Raw genomic sequence first — 24175 nt, 5'->3', positions numbered from 1 at the left:
CTAACTTCAGCATGTTTGGATAATCTTTACTCATACTTAATATCGATGCTTTACAGCCAATAAAGGATAACCGCCACCTATAAAATTGTTCATGAGAGTGGTTTAAAGTGAAAAATATAAAAAAAAAATTCATAAAAAAAATTGTATAGACCCCAAAAAGCTGGAGATGTATACAATATAGCATTGAATTTAGTACTTATTAAATGACGTTTTTATTTTTCCATTATATAGCGCAAAATACAATTTACTGTCGCTTATCCTCAAATGGTTTTTATTTTGTAAACAGGAAAAAGGGCATAAGTGTAAATACTTGAATTTTTTGCTTGAGCATAAATGACGTAATTCTAATTTAAATGTTATATACATCGAAGAAAAATGTCACAAGCAAAAGTTTTAGGGAAAAAATATAGGTAAATACTGCGTAAGGAGCTACCGAATAAAAATTAACAGTATGCAAAACTGTATAAAGTTAAATTTTTTAACGGAAATATTTTGCATAAGATACTGAAACTTGCTTTGCCCCAAATTTTGCTTTAGGGATGTAAATAATTAGAAGACATCAATATTTATCAAATCAGTCTTTATTTGACGTATTAATAGCACATAACATAAGCATCACAAAATCAAAAACAAAATGCCCCAAATTTTGCTTTAGGGATATAAATAATTAGAAGACATCAATATTTATCAAATCAGTCTTTATTTGACGTATTAATAGCACATAACATAAGCATCACAAAATCAAAAACAAAATAAAAAAGCATCTCCGACGAATGGCTCTTACATAGCCGAGCTCAAATTAACTTAAAAATAACAAAGGTAATTTTTTTTTTATGTCAGAGCAAGCAAAGGAGCAGGTGGGCCACCTGATGTTAAGTGGTCACCACCGCCCATAAACACTTGTAACACAAGGAGTGTTACAGGTGCTTTGCCGGCCTTTAATGTACAAATAAGCTCTTTTCTTGAAGGCCCCAATGTCGTAGTTGTTCGGGAACACCGCAGGTGGCAGATCGTTCCACAGTTTCACCGTACGCGGAAGGTAGTTACGGGTAAAGCGGACAGTGGTGGAGCGCCAACCATCCAGATGGTGCGGATGGAACTGGTTTTTACGGCGTGTGGTCCGGTGGTGGAACTGTGCGGCTGGTATAAGGTGGAACAATTCCTCAGAGCACTCCCCGTAGTAGATTCTGTACAGTATACAGAGAGACGCAACGTCTCTCCGCACTGACAGAGGATCGAGCCTATCAGAAAGCCTACGGTCATCGACAATTCGAGCTGCTCGACGTTGGATGCGGTCAAGAGGAAGGAGTTGATACTGTGGGGCTCCGGCCCAGAGATGAGAACAGTACTCCATATGCGGTCGCACCTGAGCCTTGTACAGCTGAAGTCGGTGGGCCGGCTTGAAGTACTGTCTCGATCTGCTGAGCACACCAAGCTTTTTCGAGGCTAATTTAGCCTTCGCTTCCAAATGACTGCGGAATTGAACGTCACTCGAGATTTCAACTCCGAGGATTCCGATTTTCGGCGATATAAACCGAGGTTCTACGACAAATGGGGTCTTTTTAGCGGTAAACGCGCAAACCTGTGTCTTTAGGGGATTGAACTCGCCAAGATTAAGTTCGCCCCACTCCGAGACTTCTTGGAGAGAAGACTCGACTTCAGACACAAGTTTGTTTCGACTCACATTGAGGCTTTCCTTTGAGGTGTTTGCACGGCCGGGATAAAGAGCATCCCCCGTACTGTCGTCTGCATAGCAATGAATGTTACTGATTTGTAACAAATCATTGATATGCAGAAGGAACAGTGTAGGAGATAGCACGCAGCCTTGTGGGACACCAGCGTTCACATGAAGAGGCTTAGAGCAAGAACCGTCGATAACGACCTTAATGCTCCTCTCTTCCAGGAAGCTGGCAACCCAATCGCATAACCTTGCAGGAAGTCCGAAAGATGGTAATTTCGCTAGAAGTGCCTTGTGCCAGACCCGATCGAAGGCTTTCGCTACATCCAAACTTACAGCCAATGCCTCCCCTTTACTCTCAACCGCCTTCGCCCATCTGTGAGTGAGGTACACCAAAAGATCACCAGTCGAGCGACCACTACGGAAACCGTATTGCCGACTTATGGATGTCAAGGGAAAAGAGAGCGTTTCGAACGGCACGTTGTGTGAAGCGTATATCCGCCATTGAATGGTTGCACCGCGGGATGGTCGGCGGTGTCATTCTCCTGTCATCAAGAGTCGAGTTCCTAGCAAAGAGAGCGCCCAAGAGTTCGGCTTTCTCTTTAGCGGAATGGGCCAGAGAGTCTTCGTCCTTGTGCAAAGGTGGAAAGGATGAACGACAAAAGTTACCTTGGATGGCCTTGGCGAGGGACCAAAACGCCCTTGTTCCCGAAGGAAGTCGCGCTAGTCTATCGCCAAGTGCACCAATATAACTAGATTTTTTAAATAGAATTCAACGTTTTGTAATTTTTATGTATATTTAATTTTATTCTGTGTAGGTATTTCTCATAGAAAACATTACAAAAATTAAAAAAAAAAGAACTGCAACTTTAACAAACAAAGTTTTCCTAACATTAATTAAGATTAATGAAATCAGTCTTCTCATCGCGAAGCCGCTTGGGCTCGTAGGTTTGGGGAAACGATACCGATAACCACCATTCCAAACTGTTTTTAGACAGATAAACGACAAATAAGATGAAAACAAATTAGCATAAACGTATTTTTCATTTCTGCTATTTTATCCTAAGCGTCAAAATTTCTTCTGTTTCGGGGGGGAAAAAAGTATAAGCGACAAACTATTATTAAATATTTAAAGGGACAAATGTAGTATCCGCCATTTAAGTGTTTAAAGACTAACCGGAAAAAAAAACTGCTAAACACCAAATTAAGTCTCAAAAATGTTGCCTTTCTATATCAAACGACAGTTTTGTTTTTTGAAGGCACGAGCGTAAAGTACTAAATGAAATTTAATAAAAAATTACAGCGAAGCAAATTATCTTAAACGCATATTTTTTTTATACTTGTCTTCAGGCAAAATGGCTTAACGTTAGAATATTAAAAATTTACAGGAAGCCCAAAAAGTATAAAGGTTGTTTGTATTGAAATATTTTTGATTAACTACCAAAATGCATTACACACAAAAAATCTGTCGTTTAAGACGAAGAAATTTGGCCTTAGTCTTTGATTTTACTACCGCCTAACCGACTTAAAGTTTAACCTAGAGATGTGTGAACTAGACCAAACGACGCAGAAAAAAAAGAGCAATTCAGCGGTATATATAAGTCCGTTCTCCAAAAAATGGCGCTTATCCCTTTTTGGCTGTAAGTCATCGATATGTTTTTTTAAAATATAGTTCCACCCTTCAGTCATATATTCCGTAGGTAACAATGGCATAGCACCGCATAACATAACCACTCTACTAGTAAATTTGTTTTTAAGTAAATTAAGTTTTTTTCCCTTTTTACGAATATTCTAATATTCTTACCAAATCTATTCCTTTGTTCTTAATGTCAGTTTTTAGCAAAAGACATCGCACCAATAATAATTGTTGCGAAAGTTGGAACCCGGGTTTATTAAAAATGATTGGTCGAAAACGCCCTAACATTCTACAGTTATTGAATGCATTAAAAAGAGATTCTGAACAAAAGCGAAGGCAACCAAAAAAAATACGTAAGGTAGATCAAATAGCAACTGATAAGTTTATACAAGAAACACAAATGGAATTAATAAGCAGCGTCATAAGCGTAGGTCATTTTTTAGATATTGTTAAATAAAATATTTTTAAGCAGTGTGATAACATCTTTACTTCATCATATTATTATGAGGGGATTCTGATGAACCGATGAGTTCACTAGGATCCCCTGGGGGATCGGGCTGGGGGATCCTGGTGGCCTCAATCTCTACTTATACGGTTTTTACTAATGTTCTCTAATGTTCACTACTTATACACACCAAGCTCATAACGATTAGAATTATTAAGATAGAGCTGAGACAGAGTATTAATTTTAATTTTAATACTTAGGTTACCTACCTAACTACCTTACAGATGAGGAGATCCATAATTTTCAATGGTATTAAGATTGCCGAGATTTAAAATTTTATTCCATTACATTTTAAGTATATATGCTTATTCAACATAAATTAGTCTGTATGTATGTAAAAGACCATTGACCACAAAAATTGTAAACAAAAGTTTTGCTTTGCACATAAATTTTCCTTTTTCTTCATAATAAATCCATACATCAGTTCAAATACAAATATAAACAACATATATCTACAATAGTCGATAAACGATAATAACAGCCCGTTAATTATCCAAAACTCATTATTAATTCACATTGTTACCGCGCGTGTCATAAGGGCAAAGAAAATGGTAGGCGGGCGGAATGGACCAATCACAGCCCTCTAAATTACCTAACAATTACCAAACGACCAATCACAAGCCGTGAAAATTACATTAGTTTTCCAGCTAATGTAACTGCCAGTTAGTCAAAAGTACGGCCCGCGGCGTTTTGAACGTGGAATCTCGTTCGCGGTTTTTTACAGATTAAAAAAAAAACGAATAGAACTTGCCATGTGTTAAAAGTGAATGTCTTCTATTTATTAAAATTAATTGGTAAAAATAATATTATGATAGTTGAGAATAATTTTAAAAACTTTTAGGCGTTTTTTAACATAGACCCCGTTTTATTTTGAGTCTCAGATAAAAAAATAATAATTATAGCCAGGCTAAATAAAAATGTTAGTATATTTATTGGGAAGTAAATGAAAAACCATTTTATTTCATACGAAGTTTCTATTAAATACGAGTAACTAATATACAAATTTCTTCATACCTCATGGAATTTGTAAACCAAAAATTTCAAGAACTGTGACACTATATTTACTCCTTTCGAAAAAAATCCTCCTACTTCCTACTTTAAAGTCTCTTGAAAGTATTCCCGTATATATTATGTTCAACTTATTGAATTACAAAAAAAAATTACTAAAAAAATTATCCCGGCAAAATCGTGGATTTAGTAGAATATTATGGTCACTTTATAAGTAATGATGATAATTATCTTTTCATATTTCAGTAATTTTAAACAATAAAATAGCGCATTTCTTTTCCACTACATGTTCACAGGCTTGTCTTATGCTGGTTTTTGGTAATACTAAAGTACACTAGCCAAGTGCGGGTTGCAGATGTCATGACTTGTTGGAGCAATTATTACAGAAAATATGTGCTAATGAATAACACTTTTCAATAATATTATTTACACTATAATGTAAGTAGAATACTTATAATTAAAATAAATTAAATGTAATTTAATTCAACATCACCATAATGCATCTTAACGTTGTCATTATAGCCTTCTAAAAGCTCTCCAAAAATAACACATTTTTTAATTCTGACCTGTAGTTCTTCAGATAAACGTGTAACAAAAAAACATTAAATGTGACTAATAAATAAATAAAATAAAACAAAAAAGTGACAATGGAACAAACTCCCTACGATTTGGACCCGATGTGTAGCTCCCAACACAGTAGCGCTATCGCCGCGCTACGCCTTCTACGGAGCTACAACCATTTCGTAGTACCGCCTGGTAAGTACTTTTGTTTGGGAACTATATTTTCTATCACCAAAATTTATATTTGTCATCAAGTTGTATCACCTAATAAATAGATCTATCACCACGAAATATTTTCGTTCTCAGATAAACAATAATTGTTCCCAGGTATGAATTATCAAATTAATGTTAATATATGTGTAAAATAAGAGATCGATAACCAATAAAATTATATTACATTACATGAATATAAACTTCGTTCTTATAATAACAGTTTTGTTACTTAAATAATAGCTCTGTGCTCAGAATGGTAGATCTGTCACCAAATAAATCGATTATCGATCCCTGACTGCGATTCCTTTTTATTTGATATTTTGTCACCTATACAGTAGTAACATTTTATTTCGTTCAGATAATAAATTAATAGTATTCGTTATCAATTTAACACATCAATTTATAATTTTAATGAAAAAATGATCAAAGGGGCGGAGACAAATTGGGGCGCTTTAAAAATTGACATGTGCAAACATATTAACGGATTAGCCATACGCTTAAAGCTGGCCAACCCCCCACCAGAAGCAAAAAATGTGCTTATCGGCCAGAAAAGAAAAAGGGGGCGCCCTTCGAAATCCAAACCAGCGCTGATTATTCAGTGATTATTGTTTTTTAACAATAAATATTGATTAAACACTTGACCGTAATTTGAAGCTTACTTATTGAGAAGGTACCTAGCTTTTTCCGCCTATTTTCCCTCTCTTTCTCGTTGCATATATGCTATCTCTCTCGCACACGGCACACCTCCCACCAGGTGGCGCGGCCGGCGCACGATAATGTGCAGGCGCTAGATCTTCTTCATTGGCGTCTAGCTTCCGCCGCGAGAAGGTTGTCTACAAGACTACAACCTTGGTGCTATTAAGTATTAAGTATTGCATATTGCAAGTGCTAAAAGTGTGAAAAAGTGTATCCCGTCGGATCGGTACAGTGAGTTATTTTTACATCTATTGTAATGACATTTTACTTAAAAATGAGCAAAAATCTTTTAAATCGACGGTATATCCGTTGGACTTTATTTAAAATGCTGAGGTCTTTTAGTGAATCCTTCAGCAATAGTTTATTTTTCAATATGCTTTAAATACTTAATAGCATGTTAGATATTTAAAATTAACGATACAACCGTTACATTTTACGTGAAATAGTAACTTTTCTTTTGAAATATTTTATAAGTAATGCAATATATACTAATGAATATTTGAATTTCTAATACTGTGAGTAAAGCAGATTTTAACGGATTTACCGTTCGGCTTTACTCGTATCGTTAATATTACTTTTGTGATTATTTGATATTGACTAAATATATCAAATACCCTCTCTTTTATATAGATATTTTTATTTTATTTCATTTTTAATGTGTTTTTATTACAAGGTTACAAGTGAATATTAATAGTATGTATGAATAAATCCAAGGCTAATCCTATGAGCCAACTCAAAGCTTAACAGGCATGCAATCCATTGCTACGACTTTATTACATTGTCGTTATGACTCGGAACGGTTCGGAGTATAGTTTATAACTAAAAATTATCGAACGAGATGAGTCAGCTCAAAGAACAAATTATATAGGTATTACCTATAACAGGAACAAATTGATGTTAGCGTAATTGCACGAATCACAACGTGTCCGAACATGTCGAGATATGTTATAAATCGTCCGGGAGTTAGCCGCTCATCTGAATAATGATGGAATACGCACAATGCACATGTTCAGTAGGTACCATGAACGTACCACACATTCAAAAGTATCCGTAGTCTATACGTGTCCTTTTATGAGTATTAATCTGATCCGTATATAAGCGAAAATAGACATAGGTATTACACACAGCAATTTTGGTTTGAAAATTACTTTTATTTATATTACGTTTCCTATGTTTCAAATGATGCAACTTTTTGGTTAAAACGAGTAACTGCCAAAATTTTACATTTAAATTTTCTAGTTTGGAAAGAGACGTTATCGTATAGTTATCGAGATACCTTAATTAGAAATTAAATTTAGAGACATTTCAAAGGATTTACTATTCACATATTCTAACGTTTTAGAATAATATTATAAACTTGTACACCTTGACAAAAAGTAAAAAATTGCGGGTGAGCGGAGATTATTTTGTGCACTAAAACCGTCCTACGATGGTATGGCCACGTATGGCTGCGTTCGTAAGGAATGTTAACGGATATAAAGCAACTGAATGTGACATCGATTGTATGAACTAAATTAAATATGAATCGAAGTTCATTTTAAAATTTTGTGTAAATGATTTGAATTTTGACTTTATTAAATAGTTAAAGCCTTCTTTTTATATATACATAACAATTAATTACCATTGTCAAATCAATTCTTATTTCATCCTGGACAGCTGTTGCTAGCATTGGAAAATAAGTTAAAGTACCTTGTTACTATATTATTATTTTAAATGATTATTAACTTCTAATTTTATATTAGCACCTTAAATCTTGCTCGAAGCAGATTACATAAATGTGGCCGCTAGGTTTAACCGCTACTCCTCGCAGGTTAGGTTCGTTAGCCAGGTTCGCCCACCCTCGCAGGGTGACTATTAAGTATTTTTGGGAAGGCCCTACTTATTTCAAATTACAAACATCCCTCGCGCAGCTGTCGCTCGCAGGGAAATAGGTGCAAATATATCAGCCCTCGCGGGGCTTTGATTACAACCGCCCTCAAGGAGAAATGGTGGAAATATATATCAGCCCTCGCGGGGCTTTGATTACGACCGTCCCTCACGGGGAAATGGTGCAAATATATATGGGCCCTCGCGGGGCTTTGATTGCGGTTGGTGCAAATATACAAAGGATTGATCATTAAAATGATCATAGATATTTGCTTTCGTCAACGAGGACCCACGAAAATGTTAGAGATGACAGTAACGGATCTTCACTCTTCTAAGGTAGGTAGAAAAAGGTTTTGAAATCTAATTCACAGTGGGCCATCTATACAATATAAGTATAGTAATATAACCTAATAAATACAATAAAATAGGTAAGAGACGTTAAATAATGGACGCATGAAATGAATACTTTGTATCCTAAAAGGTTAGCTTACGCTTATTTAATCAGGAAACCACCATTGGTTTATCAATTATGGAAATTGCGACTTGAACAAATTGTATTTACCAATGCAGAGCCTCACAATGCAGAGAATCACAACAAAGGGAGGCGAGTCGGATCAAATATCATCTCGCAGATGATTTGTGGCGGTGGTTTCCAGGATTGTCACCAAGCCTTGTGTCAATGGTATATTTGTTATCGTAATTCCATGGCACTAGCCGACCAATTTTCACATAAAATCACCTGAAGAGATTTTTTAATCGCAAAGCGATTGAATGTAACAAATTACGATTGGTTATGTATAGTTGACCTCTCATAGGCCTACTTTAGTTGCCCGATCTTGTAGGCAATTTATTCGACTCGTTTATCAACCCGTTTGGCCTCATTATGGCACCCATGAGTTTTTCTTCAGGGCTCAAACAATAAATCGCTGAGGGATTAGGATAATCATTTGCTTAGACAAGTTTCTTGTCATCCCACCAGGATTATTATATTATATAATAAACTTATATGCAACTATTAACGTAAAACGTTTAAGTACTCAACGAGTGCTGTGAATTCTGACTATTGAGTTACTTAGGATAGAGGATAATTAATAACGGAAGGTCAATCCTTCCAAACAAAAGCCTCGTATTATTAGATATTACTTGGAACCCCTACCCTTCACGAGAAAGCTCTGCCAGATGACTTCACATTTCTTTGATTTGAAGGGGGGGGGGGGCAATAAATGCAATGCAATACAGACTATACGGCTTTTGAAACATTATAAATATACCAGATAAGCGAACTAAACCTTTCTGGTTTAGTTCTTGCTATATCGATATCCGTGCCTGCTTCTCGTGGTTGCGGTTGAATTAAGTTTATCAATGGTCATAAATGCAATTCTATACAGATGATATACTGCATTTTAAACATGACAAAGTCTAGTAAGCCAACTAAACTTTGCTAGTTTAGTTCTTACTATATCACTGTCCGTGGCTGCCTCTCGTGGTGGTTACAGATGACTAAAGTAACGTCCTGTCTTCGCATCCACAACCAACTGTCCTTTCATAATCTTAAAACAGATTCATTCGACATAGATCCCCACGAGTTCAGTTCTTCATTTTTGCACTCGAAAAACTGTGGACAACCCACGAGCAGTGCCTCCATTGGTAGCAGTTACAATCAAGGGGTAACTAAGGTAAGCTAGCCATATTAGGGATGTTGGAACAACCGACCATATTCAGGGCAACTTTCTTTGTCCAGTTTAACGTTTAGGCAGTCGTAGCATTCCTACGGAACAAAAATGGGATCAGATCTGCACCCTTAATGCAGTTAATCGAAAGGAGATACCTTCAGACGACGATAGTATTCAGAACGCACCATATTCCTGAACATAATAATGCATATTAATCTGTTGCCATTGTCCTGCAGCAGAATTCCTTAGCGATAATTTGTTCTCGTTAGAGCGAGCGAGGGTTGTAACGATAATATGAGAAATCCTAGTCAGTTCGAGGCCTGAACGACGTGTTATTTCAGTAGTAGTAGCACCGAGAAGGGCGAAGGTATTCTGGAAAGCAGAACTGAAGGCCCGGTCAGCAGCACCATTCACCTAATAGACAGTGTTTAGTGCTGCACCACTAGAATCTGACTCTGAAGGTATACAGAAATGTATACATTTTCCAAATATCAAATGTTATAGTCGGAAGAAAAATCCTATTTGCCTCCGTCTACCCAAAAGACATACGGAGTAGCTAGTAGAAGTTGGTTGAATTAGAATAAGTATAATTAAAAACCTTTGTTACTTACTGGATAAATTTGGCTCATTTCCTATCTGACGTTCATATAGCTGTTGATGGCCTAGATGTTATGCACAAACACTTTCATTATAAATAAGTCACGTTATGTAGTCCCGAGACTTTTGGTATATAAGTTCTGATGTAAACCATAACTATACCTTAAAATTAATTTGATTAAAACTTAACGTACTTAGCTGTAGTAATTGCAGGTTTGGGACACAGATAAGCTCTTATCATTTTAGTCTCTAACTTCTTGAGTTCATTATATGTTTCCAGTACAGAGTTTAAAACCTATCAGTTTTAAATAAATAATTCATGCATTGCACTGAAAGTACCAGCCATGTTTATATTATGATCGGTGGCGTTGGCTCTAAACATTAATAGACACCGCACGCTTTGGTTGGATGTTACATATTATCTGTATTATAATTTAAACCGCTTACCTGGTTTATTTTATTACCTTATCCAAGGGATGACCTTTTAATTTATTTGACCCTAAAAGTAAAGACCAAGGTCTCTACTTGTCCGCTAGTAGCAGGTTGGGTTAGAACTGTGTGAGTTGAGACAGCTGGTAAATCTATGTTATGAGGATTCAATGGTGCTTCTACAGAAGTCTAATTGAATAAATAAAGGTTTGAGTTTGAGGTATTCTTGCCTCGTCGGTGATGAGCTGTTGCTTAATTTTGTAAGTAACATCTAAATGCGTAATTAAAAGTCGTTACTTGCTCTTTCGCAGATTTACGCTAAAGATAGTGGAAATTGTAGTAACTTTAACTTTTCAAGCCCAAAAGGTTAACTAAGGTACGCTTGAACCAATCTCATAAGTTCTAATACTTTTAATCATTATGATTTACTTTTTGGTTCTTATTTGATTAACTTTTTATTGTTAATATAAATAATATAAAAATTTAAAAATTTGTGTGATTTATTGGTATACTATCTGCACACCTTACTCTTTCAAATAAAGAAATAAGTAATTACTTATGTACCTATTCAAATTCACATTGGCGTCCATATATTGTACACCAGGTGGGTAACAAACAGGTCTCAATAAGTAAGCTTCAAATTACGGTCAAGTGTTTAATAGCTGTGTTTTACCTGAAATAAAACACATATTAAATACTTACCTATATTTGAAGCTTACACTTAACGTCCACCTGTTGAGTATTTCGACTCAATGAAGAAGATCTAGCGCCTGCACATTATCGTGCGCCGGCCGCGCCACCTGGTGGGAGGTGTGCCGTGTGCGAGAGAGATAGCATATATACAACGAGAAAGAGAGGGAAAATAGGCGGAAAAAGCTAGGTACCTTCTCAATAAGTAAGCTTCAAATATAGGTAAGTATTTAATATGTGTTTTATTTCAGGTAAAACACAGCTATTATTTTAACTTTAATTAAGTGTTTTATATACAATTATGCTAACCATTTGTCAGCTATTAAACCAGAGCTGATTATTCAGTGGTTATTATTTTTAAGAATAAATATTGATTATTTTAACTTTTAGTAACATAATATGATTTATTGGTGATCTCTTTAAAATATTTTGCTTAAATACTTATTAGGACACACCTATTATAATACATACAAAAACATTTATATGGTACTAGACCTTATATCTCAGGATTTTAAGTGATTTATTGTGGAACTGATTTTGCATTGTTTGGTGACTACATTTTGGTGACAGATCTACTATTTTGAGGACAAACCCTATTATTTAAGAAACACAAAACTAATTAAATTGGTGATAGCTTAAATGATACCCCTTTTGTTTATAGCATCTAGCTTACCGCCCGCGGCCTCGCCCGCGTTTTCAAAGAAAAACCCGCATAATTCCCGTTCCCTTAGGATTTCCGGGATAAAACCTAGCCTATGTTGCTCAGTGAAGATGCAGCTTTCTAATGGTGAAAGAATTTTTGAAATCGGTCCAGTAGTTTTTATGCGTGAAAACCATACTTACATAATTACAAACCTTTCCTCTTAATTATAATATTAGTATAGATTAGAATTATGAATGATTAATTATTAAGCAAAAAAAACATGCTGAAACTATTGTATTGTTACCGATCTTTGATAAGAATAATTAAGCTTGAATTAAATCTGTCGGTTTAAAGTAAAAATCGCTTCTGAAGAAATTGATTACTTACAAACATACAGGGGAAGCTAATAAAATTGTTAAAAATCTAAGAAACATGCTTTTATAAATGGTCAAATATTGTTGTCTGTTGATCATGAAATTATTGTATTGACACCTTTTTGAATTAAATCTGTCCGTTTAAACTGGGTAAAACTAGTCTAGAAAGGAGTCGGTCACAATATACAAACAAACAAGTGAAGTTAAAAAAAATGTGTGCGTGTACTAGTGTGCACACGTAAGAAGTGAAACTTTTTTATGACCTTATTTTTCAAAAAATAATTTACTTTAAGCAACTTTACAGAAATACGTCGAATCACGCGTGGTAGGGATAAGAAAAAGATGGCGCGTAACGAAAAAATGTTACACTAAATTTTTTTCCAACCCCGATAAAGAAGTTTCACTTCAATAAAAAGCGTGTTTATAAAATAGTATAATTTTTTAAAGGTAATCCTTATTAGCTCATGTCCGCTCGCGGTTTTGACCGCGTTTTCAAAGAAAAACTCACATAGTTCCCGCTCCTGTGGAATTTCCAGGATAGTCTATGTCTTATTCTGGATCTTCAGCTACCTATATACTACTTAAATTTCATTGTAATTTGCATTTTGCGTGAAAGAGTAACAAACATATTCTATCCATCCTCCCTCACAAACTTTCGCATTTAACATAATATTAGTAGGAATGCACTGTTAGACTATTTAGTATTTACAATCCTTATTTATCGCAACGGAGGGATTATGTGATATAATATTAGTGACTGGTAATAGTTCCGCTGCTGCTCCCGCGTACCTAATCAAAATAATTTCTCAATAGGAATGAGATGTTTCAGCGCGGTAAAAAGTAGCCTAGATATGTCAATCTCTAGCCTCTTAACTATCTCTGGACACAATAAACATATCTTGTAAATCGCTTGGTTTCTATCATCCCCCTCCCGTTGCTTATTGCCTCGTTGCGTTGCTTATGCAGTCCCCACTGCACCTATAAACCCTGCAACGAACATAGATTATTATCATGAAACATGATTGTAACTTAAAAGTGTATTGAAAACTTCCCTGACGTTATTCTGTTGCTTCATTTGGATTTTATAATATAACTAGCGGTCCACCCCGGCTTCGCCCGTGGTACATATTCACGTTTTCTCTACATATGAACCATCCTCGTACTTCAAGGAATATAATAAAAAAAGAATTAAAGAAATCTGTTCAGCTGTTCTAAAGTTATGCGCTTACCGACACATTTTGGGATTCAGTTTTATATTATAGAAGATAATACTTAGACTTATTTTATATATCTAGTACTATCGACCGGCCCCGGCTTCGCAAGAGTGCAATGCTGATACAAAAAACCTTTTTTTAAGTTGGGAAATCTTGCACCCACGGCCCCCGGGGAAGAAGATTATGTTGGATTCTTACCGACTTAAACCCCCCTGTGTTCCGTCTAGCCGCTTTAATGATGGGGTTTTGGTTGGAATTCTTCACCGACCCCTTCAGCGGCAGCCCGTCTCCAGGCCAGGCGCAAGCCAAGAACAGGAAAGGTGGTTTGCCTGTTCTACCCTCCCGTTGGCGGCATGAGCGGAATACGTCTCAAGCCGCCTCACCGCACCGGACGATGGATTACATTCCCCGTTCCACCGCACGGCACCCTTCGTCAAGGAGACTTGGCTACGTCCAGCAATTTTTTAATCTATAATATCTTCGAAAATATTAATTTAAATCATATGCCGTAAAGGGCCATAATATAGACCTATATTCACTTTATTTTAATTTAATTTTACATTCACAACAAAGAAAAAATATATTCAGATACAGAATCAGATCTTAGTTTCTAGATTTGATTAGTATGCAAATTTATATTTTGGTGTCTAGTGTCGATGCGACCTCCTCAAAATTTGAATTTGAATATATTATCTTGAATTCGTATAATTTTAACAACATTTTTTACAATAATAAATATAGTTAGGTAACTACTGCAAATAGTTTAACTAATTCATAAATGCACACAGAACAGTCCTCTTTCTACAAAGTCGGTTAAACAAAACAAGTGTTAAACAACTAATTCCCGAAGTTCAAATGTTACCAACATTACACTTACAGGTGCTCTCTCCCACGGCCTAATGATCATTCTGTCATATCGTATGAGGGTAACAACTAACACTGCCTTGGTTTATTTATATTATTTATTAGATGTGCCCCGCGGTTTTACCCTATTAAATGGGCTATCTAACACCGAAAGACCAAATCGGACCAGTGAGATTAGCTCCTGAGATTAGCGCGTTCAAACAAACAAACAAACTCTTCAGCTAGTTATGTGACAACCCTACGCTATATGTAATGTGAAGCGCTGACGGTGTGCTTTCGTTCGTGAGAACGTTTTATTCCTTTAAATTATAGTATTAGAATAAAGATATATTGTGAAGCATCGTGCTCATAATAACACGTATATTGTAATTTTACTTTTTAATTAAAATAATTTAAGATATATAATTCTTTTTATTAATTCACTGGAAAGTGAATTTAACTGGCGCAGTCGGTAGGATACTCGGGTCGCCCGTGGGAAGATATCCGAAATGAATATCGGTTCCGAGGCCCCGCGCGGCCGACCGGTTTTTTTAAAAACCCAAGCGAGTATCCAGAACATCATTAGTATCCAGCCATCGATACAGAAACCATGTCAATGTGAGTTGCACAGAATTATTTTATTGTGTTGCTTTCCTATATTATATTCCTATATTAATTTTAGAATAAACCTTCACGATTTTCCATCCTAGGAAATCCCGGGGTACCGAGGCTGTTAATACCCAACAGTCCTCGAGAAATAGTTTAGTTGATAGTATTAGAAGTATTGATAGTTTTAATATGTCGTTTGACACGGAGGAAATTTTTAAATGCTTAAGGGTGGTCCCAGATTTTGATGGTAACCCCCATGTATTAACAAAATTCATTAAAATATTCGACCAATTAGTTATTATAACCGTACATTATTACTATATAAAATTAGGGTTCAACATTTAAACGAAAAATTGGATAAGGCATCGTCCTTGTTAGAAGCTTTAAAACCAGTGTAAAACGTAGATTGATAAATGGTTTAGGTTCTATACAGAATTAGCGCAATTCCTAGACTCCTTAGACGATAATATTAATGATTTACTTTTAGTAATAAGAAATATAGAGGATAGTTTAGCTTTTATGCGTACATCGCGAACGCACCATGTTATGTTAGGGATAGATATATTAAGTATTATATTAGTTACTTTACGTTCCTTTTACGATTCAGAACAAATTATTAATGTAGATCTCCGCGAATAATTCGCACTGGATCATACTTTAGTAAAAATAGGATAGTAATTATATTAAGATTCCCCATTATAACTCCTCACACTTTAATCGTACAAATCATATCATCATACCTCCCTATCCCTATATAGCAACCAATAAAGATATTTATGTGCACATAGAGGCTGAATGCCCGAAGTTCAATCGAAGAGCAATCGGTTTCTATGTGAAGTCGACCCTAAATCATCATACAAGAAGTTCACCCGACTGTATTGCAAAACTCATCACCACGCAAGAGATATCCAGAATACTGTGAATCCACCTGCCTAACATTAACTAAGCCAGCAATGGAGAAATTGGACGACAGTCACTACATCATTATTTTTCCTCATCTCACAAAGGTTAAATTATCCTGCAAGCGTAAGGAATAGCTTCATCTCCAAGGCAGTTTCATAGCAACGTTACCTACAAACTGCTCTCTACGTACTGACGACCTCACTATTACAAATATTAATAATGAAATTAAAGATACACCTACAAAAATTTTAATTGCACCAATCAGTAATATTCCGACGAGAACGCTAAAAAACCTTGGGACTGCACTCCATCTACCATACGACAATACCACTTTACATCTTTAGCTACTGAGCGCAGCGGCCACTTCAATGTTCCTGTGCTATCGTCGCTACAAATCAAAGAAAATGAATATTCAGAAAACACAGAAAACATCAGCCCCAGAAGTTGATCCTGCCGCAACATTTTCACTCAATGTCCTAAAATAGTTGCGGATCTGCGGGGGGAGGAGTTATGTGACAACCCTACGCTATATGTAATGTGAAGCGCTGACGGTGTGCTTTCGTTCGTGAGAACGTTTTATTCCTTTAAATTATAGTATTAGAATAAAGATATATTGTGAAGCATCGTGCTCATAATAACACGTATATTGTAATTTTACTTTTTAATTAAAATAATTTAAGATATATAATTCTTTTTATTAATTCACTGGAAAGTGAATTTAACTAGCTTTATAACATTAGTATAGATATACTAACACAGGATAAAAATATGGTCGTTGTCTCTCTTGAATAGTGTAGCTTTCTTAGGGAAATATTACTTAGACGAGAAAGATAATGTTATCTTCTATAATATAAAAATGAATCCCAAAATGTGTTGGTAAGCGTATAACTTGAGAACGGCTTAACCGATTTCGTTAATTCTTTTTTTATTTTATTCCTTGAAGTACGAGGATGGTTCTTATGTAGAGAAAACGTAAATATGTACCACGGGCGAAGCCGGGGCGGACAGCTAGTATTAGAATAGATTTGACCTTCCAACTTTGTTTTGCCAGGACTTTCGCTAAGGATTATATACCTGCCGAATATGCACCTACGCGAAAGAGTTTGATTAAAAAAACTAAGTAAATCAAAAATAGTTTGGAAAATCCAAAAGTGCACGCCTCATAATCTCATCCTTTACAATAAAATTGATTATTTATAAAGAGTACACTATAAAATATATAAAAAAGAAATAAAATAAAACAGTTGGAAAAGTAAAGAAAGCGGTACCGTAATAATTGAGCTATTTTTCTTGTGGCCCCACCTAGATGTGAAACTGCGCAGGTTTAAGGGACTGACTACCAACTTATTTTTTTAAACCTTGGCTTATAGTATAAAGAATCGAGTTTATAATGGTGAATTTTGAGTACACTATAAATATAAAAAAAAATAAAGAATATATATACTTAGATATACTAAAATTATGAAGAACAGTCGATATTTTTTTTGTTTATTTAATAACAATTAAACCACATCGAATCAGACCCTGAAAAATGAAAGGGTTCTATTCCTGAGCATACTCAAGCGTAAGAGAAAAAAAAAGACTCGATTAGTAAAGTATTTCGGTCGCTATCGTGTTAACAAGAAAATCCTCCGCACATACAGACACACGGACGTCCAAGACAGAACTTTTTTAAACTGTTTTTTAACTAGTTTAAATAACAAAAATGACATCAAAAATATCATGAATGTTAAAAATAGTGTTTTTTCTTAATATGTGTGTGTATGTATTATCTTACAAGTGCAATGTATGATACATAAAGACATTTTAAGTTTGAAAAATCAGATGTTTTGCGCGAAGTGACAGTAGTACCCACCTCAACGCTTCGCTTATGAGGCGTGCAAAAGATAATGCTTATTAATACTACTAATGTCTGCCACTGTGTCTGTACAAATTGGTTATATTATATTCTTTTTTTTTCTATTTTTACTAAAAAGACGTAATAAACAGACTATTCGACATCCTCCGTGATTTCGTGGTATCCCTACAAATTTTGTGAAATCTCTGATATCCTCATTTCCCTACGACATATACCTAGTTACATACAATCGTTCACGTCTCTCGTAATCCTAGGACCCTTTATCCCAAAATCTAGCACATTTACACTAAATAATTTCAATATTTACAAAAACCATTAAACGAAGAGGGACGGGTAGTGTAGTGCTTATTATTGATAGCAATTAGCCGTAACATCAGTGCTAGCAGGTGCAATCTCCCCTACGCAATAGTAAAGTCAGCAAAAAAAGTTTTTCTGAAAAAAATATTTTTTTGTTATTACTTTGCGACATTTATCAGTTATATTTACTTAAGTATACACGATTGAAACATAAATAGAAATAAGGTAAATTTTAATTTTCACATATCGAGGTCGAGACCTTCCCCTATAGGGTCAACTTTACAAACGATCAAACTCTATCTACTGTTGTAGGAAATTAATGAACTACGTACTATGTATATTAAAGCACTATGTACTTGACTCTAGTAACTAAAAATCGACATACTTTAAACAAGTAGAATCACGAGTGAATATTTATTCAAATTTTTCAAATTGCCCTATTTCAACGGAGTAATGTTTAAATAGCCTATATCGCTCTTTAAAAAACTCTGCCTGAATTGCAGGCAGAGTTTTGATGCCGACAATTTTTAACCGTGATTGTGCATCTAGTTATTTATAATTGTACGTCATTCACTATGATATATTAAACAGACTACACTACATAAGTGCATTGTAACCATGTAACATTTCGAATTATACAGACGCTTTTTGCTGACGGTACATAATAAATTATTAATACAGGTGACGACCGCCTGATCGCCGGCACGAGCGACCCCTTAGTACAGCTAATCGTTTCAGAACAATATTTGCTTTATAATAAACACTGTTTTGTTATAAATTATTTTGATTTATCGTAAGGTTACAGATGCTTATCGAGGTGATGTGAAAAATGATACAGATTAAATAGACTTGTCGGATTGTGAGGTTAATATCGGTTTTTAAGTGCGTTTGAACTTTGAAGATAATATATTATCATTTGTATATATTTAGTGTATATATTTATTACTAGCTTTCCACCCACGGCTTCGCCCGGGCAGTCAAAGAAAAACCCGGTTTCCGTTCCCGTGGGATTTCCGGGATTGCGTCATTTTCCCGGGATAAAAAGTAGCCTATGTCCTTTCTCGGGTATCAAAATATCTCCATACCAAATTTCATTTAAATTGGTTCAATAGTTAAGGCGTGATTGAGTAACAGACAGACAGACAGACAGAGTTAATTTCGCATTTATAATATTATAGTGATATTAGTATGAATATCTATGCTAGGTACATATTTGTTTTTCTCACACTTCCATGTCAATTTCTTTATTCTCGTCATCAATCCTTTCTTTATCCCTTGCACCTTCAGAAAATGTTCGTGGTGGTATTCACTTAGCATCAGGGGTGCAATGAGCTGCAATGAACAGCTTCCTGCAGTCACAATCCTTACCTACGAAGTATGTCTGCCTGAAGACTAATCTTCGAAATGGCTGGACCAATGTTAACTGGAATTTTACCAGTACTGATATAGCTGAACTGATTTCAATGTAGGTTCACTGATAATACTGACAACTGACTTACTTGACTTAAGTGCTGATTTACACAGGGTCAGTAACTGACTACAAATTCGAGGCAAATCAGTGCTGACCCGAAAAAAAACCCTGTGTAAACAGATTAAAAGTCAGTACAGAGGCTTGAAGTCTATGAAAACAGTTTAAAGTCAGTCGCGGCGCCGAATTTCGGCGCCGCGACTGACTTGTCTACTGACCCTGTGTAAATCAGCTGTAAGATCCTATGGCCCCTATGTGGGACAGAGGGCGTCCACAGTGCGCCGCCATCGCGTTCGGTCTCGGGCAAAAACAATACTGACAAAGCTTATATTATTTAAAAGGCTACCCACACGCGCAATGGTCACTTACCATCAGATGCTCCGTTGTCTCTTCTATACATATAATAAATCTGTAGAAGGGTCAATTCTGTACATTGAAAATATTGAAAAAATAAATAGCAGGGGGTGTTACTGGATCGATACCAAACCCAAATATGTGATTAAAAAAATTTTTGTCTGTCTGTCTGTCTGTATGTGAAGACATCACGTGAAAACTAACGGTTCGATTTCGATGAAACTTGGTATAATTATACCTTATCATCCTGGGGGTAAAATAGGATACTTTTTATCCTGGAAAAATACGTAGAAAAAAAATAATCTTAATTTTTCAGTTTTATCCATAGACGTTGTTCTATAGAACCGCGAACACACGTTGCGTATTATTATAGGCCTAGCCGTATTTGGGTCCAATAGATATTTATAAGATGTATTTTCAGAGTTACTCAAAATGGAGAAATAAACCATCCACGCGAAGACCGACATCCGCGCGGACAGAGTCGCGGGCGGAAGCTAGTCTACCATAAAATTGTGACTACATATTTACCTATATTCTAATTATTAAAGTTATGTAATATCATTTCATAAAACAAAGTCATTCGTTGCGTTCGCGATAAACTCAGCAACTACTGCATCCATTTTCATTATATTTTCGAAAGAGAAGCTTTCCTTCCGAAAACTATACTTTATTTTAGTTTATAAATAACTAGCTGCTCCGCGTGGTTTCACCCCCGTGGCTCCTGTCCTGTTAGTTGTAGCGTGATGATATTATATGTATAGCCTATAACCTTCCTCGATAAATGGGCTATCTAACACCGAAATAATTTTTCAAATCGGACCCTACTGGTCCGATTTGAAAAATCCCGAGATTAGCGCGTTCAAACAAACAAACAAACTCTTCAGTTTTATAATATTATTATCTTAATATATATAAATCTCGTGTCACAATGTTTGTCCTCAATGGACTCCTAAACCACTTAAACGATTATAATCAAATTCGCACACCATGTGCAGTTCGATCCAACTTGAGAGATAGGATAGTTTAAACATGTAGGTACCACGGGCGAAGCCGGGGCGGACCACTAGTATTATATAGTATAGATATGTTGTATTGTTACAGATTCCCATCCGATGGTACCACTGCTAGCGGCGCTACCATCACCATCCTGTCTACCACCATACTGCCAGCACATCTTGCCAGTGAGACCACCACGTAAAGGACAAATTCTTCTCCTCAAGTTGCTTACCGTCGCCGCACACGAGCCACGGGCTACAGCCACAAACGCCGCGCCGCCACGAGAAGCTAGAAGCGTGTAGCGTGTGGCCGCCACAGGCGTCAACTGTGTGCGGCGAGTCCATATAAAATGTATGAAAAGTGCAGGAAATATGCCGGTGGGGGCGTTTAGTGGCCGGTGGCCGGTGGCCCGTGTGCGGTAGCCCTTATTGCCTCGTTGCGTTGTTTATGCAGCCCCCACTGAACCTATAAACTCTTCAACGGAAATAGAATAACAGGGAACATGTTTGTTATAGGAAAGTGTGGTGTTAACTTCCGTGACGCGGATATACAGGATGGTGTTTTTTATCTGTAGACTGTAGGGAATAGATAATTTTACTCAAGGGAAACATTCCATTATTATTGAATAGAACGAAAGCTGCATGTTTTTCTCTCTGATTTAAAAAAAAATGCTTGCTAATACTCGTAGTACAACCAAATCCAAATTACGTGTTTCACAGGAAGTTTATGTAATAAAATTATAATATACTAGCTGTGCCGCGCGGTTTCACACGCGTGGCTCCGCTCCTGTTGGTCTTAGCGTGATAATATTATATAGACCGTAGCCTATATTACTCGTGGATAATGTAGCTTTCGAATGGTGAAAGAATTTTTAAAACCGGTCCAGTAGTTTATGAGCCTATTCATTACAATCAAACAAACAACGTTTTCCTCGTTATAATATTAGTGTAGATGTATTCGTCATTTCGTCATTTTTGACCGCCTCCGATGGAAAGTGGGTTCTAGCGCGTGAGCGTAAAACTGAGGGGTACTGGGTTCGATTCCCGGTGGATACAGAAATGTCACTCGATCTGGCAGGACACAGAAGGCTGATCACTTACCTATCCGTAAAGAAAATCGATCAGTAAAACAAATGTATGCATGATGCATCTGCCCCTTATCCCACTAAAGGATACGGGACATCACTTGTATTGTATTGCTACATGTAAATGAAAATAATTGACGAAAAATGTAACAGGCAGTATATTATATTATGTACCTTTTACCATCAAACTATTCAGCGTCACCCTATATTTTGTAAATTGTAGGTATGGTAAAACCTCTGTAGACTCCAACGGTGTAAAATATAAAATGTCGAATATTAATTATTGAGCTCCCATTGGTATTTTGGTACCTAAAAATTAAACGTATTAATAAAATCTATATTAGTAAAATCAATAAGAGGAAAATCCTCTTTAAAATATAAGTATAACTATAAATACATAAATATAATATACGTTTTACATACGATCGTCTCTAGCACAGGTATATTCCTAGTTGAGGCGAATGTATTGTTTCTAAATAAACGATTTTATATACACACTTATTTCCAGTAGTCCCCAACACCCAAGTACCAGCATGCGATACTGACCGTCGCAGAGGCGAAAAGCGACCCATACCAGCCGAATTGAAAGATGAGAAATACTTCGAGAGACGCCGTCGGAATAATCAGGCTGCTAAGAAGTCCAGGGACGCTAGGCGGATGCGTGAAGATCAGGTAATGTAGATTTACTTAACAATTAGGTTACCGCCCGCGCCTTCGCCCGTTTTGTCTAAAACCTAATAAATTATATACTAAAACCTTCCTCTTGAATCACTCGTTCTATTAAAAAAAACCGCATCAAAATCCGTTGCGTAGTTTTAAAGATTTAAGCATACATAGGGACATAGGGACAGAGAAAGCGACTTTGTTTTATACTATGTATAGTGATAGTGAAGAACATCAAGAAAAAATGCGTTCCAAACAAGAACATAATAATGTTTACGAAGCATCGTAGCTTCTTCGGCGAGAACTTTTAAACATGCATCATCAACGTACTCTCAAACTGTCCCCACAGGCACAGAAAATGAGCAAAGCAATAAGTATCTGAACAAATTATTAACAAGTCTATTTATCTGCGTTAAAAACAACCGACATCAAACTTGCACTTGCAACATTTACAAATACAGACAAAAATGCTCATAAAATAAAAACTACTGGGCCTATCCGAATAAAATTTTTATGGGACCAATTCGACACCATCCCGCATCGAACAAAAAAAGAATCACGTAAATCGGTTCAGAAACCTCGGAGTAATCGGTGTAAATACATAAAAAAAAACATACCGGCTGAATTGATAACCTCCTCCTTTTTTGAAGTCGGTTAATAAACTTTCGAATCAGACTGCGTTTCCACCAGAAACGTGCTGAACGAGGCGAGTTGAATAATTCGACAGGATTGGTTGTTTAAAAACACATCCCTTGCACATCCTCGCACATCTCTGGTGGAGAAGCACCTTTAGTAGCAATTTATAGGTAAATCTTTAATTGGGGGGCAATGTATAATACTTAAAACGAATGCAAGACACAAGCTGCCGTCGTAGACGGCTGAAAAATATTTAATATTAAGTACCTACCAGCTTTACAATCAATTGTATTATATTATATCCTACTAGCGGTCCGCCCCAGCTTCGCCCGTGGTACATGTTCACACTTTCTCTCGATAAGAACCATCCTCGTACTTCGAGGAATATTATAAAAAAAGAATTATCGAAATCGGTCCACCCATTCACACGTGATGCCGTGATAAAGAGAAATAGGGATTCATTTTTATAAATAAAGATGATGTCAATTAAATTCTGAGTTCATAGTTTTGCTATACTCACGATTTTTTATTCTACAGATTGCGTGGCGAGCGTGTCTACTAGAACAAGAAAATGCATCACTACGTGCCCATATAACCGCTTTACGACAAGAAGCGATGGCTTTACGCGCTCTATTGGCTGCAAGAGACGAAGCGCCCGTGCCATCTTCCACGACGGATTAA

At 36.1% G+C, this 24175-nt stretch overlaps 1 protein-coding gene across 1 annotated transcript; it reads left to right on the top strand.

The window, feature by feature from the left end:
- The first annotated feature begins 5508 nt into the window (after positions 1 to 5508).
- On the top strand, positions 5509 to 24175 carry LOC123702227 (cell death specification protein 2-like). The gene is made up of 4 exons (XM_045649914.1): positions 5509 to 5583; positions 21217 to 21309; positions 22707 to 22867; positions 24032 to 24175. The coding sequence occupies exons 2-4, from the start codon at positions 21228 to 21230 to the stop codon at positions 24173 to 24175; spliced, it is 387 nt and encodes a 128-aa protein (XP_045505870.1). The 5' UTR covers positions 5509 to 5583; positions 21217 to 21227.

This window comes from Colias croceus, chromosome 23, assembly GCF_905220415.1.
Source record: "Colias croceus chromosome 23, ilColCroc2.1".
Classification (NCBI taxonomy): domain Eukaryota; kingdom Metazoa; phylum Arthropoda; class Insecta; order Lepidoptera; family Pieridae; genus Colias; species Colias croceus.
The sequence above is the reverse complement of the archived record's forward strand: the minus strand, read 5'-3'. Positions and strand labels throughout refer to the sequence as shown.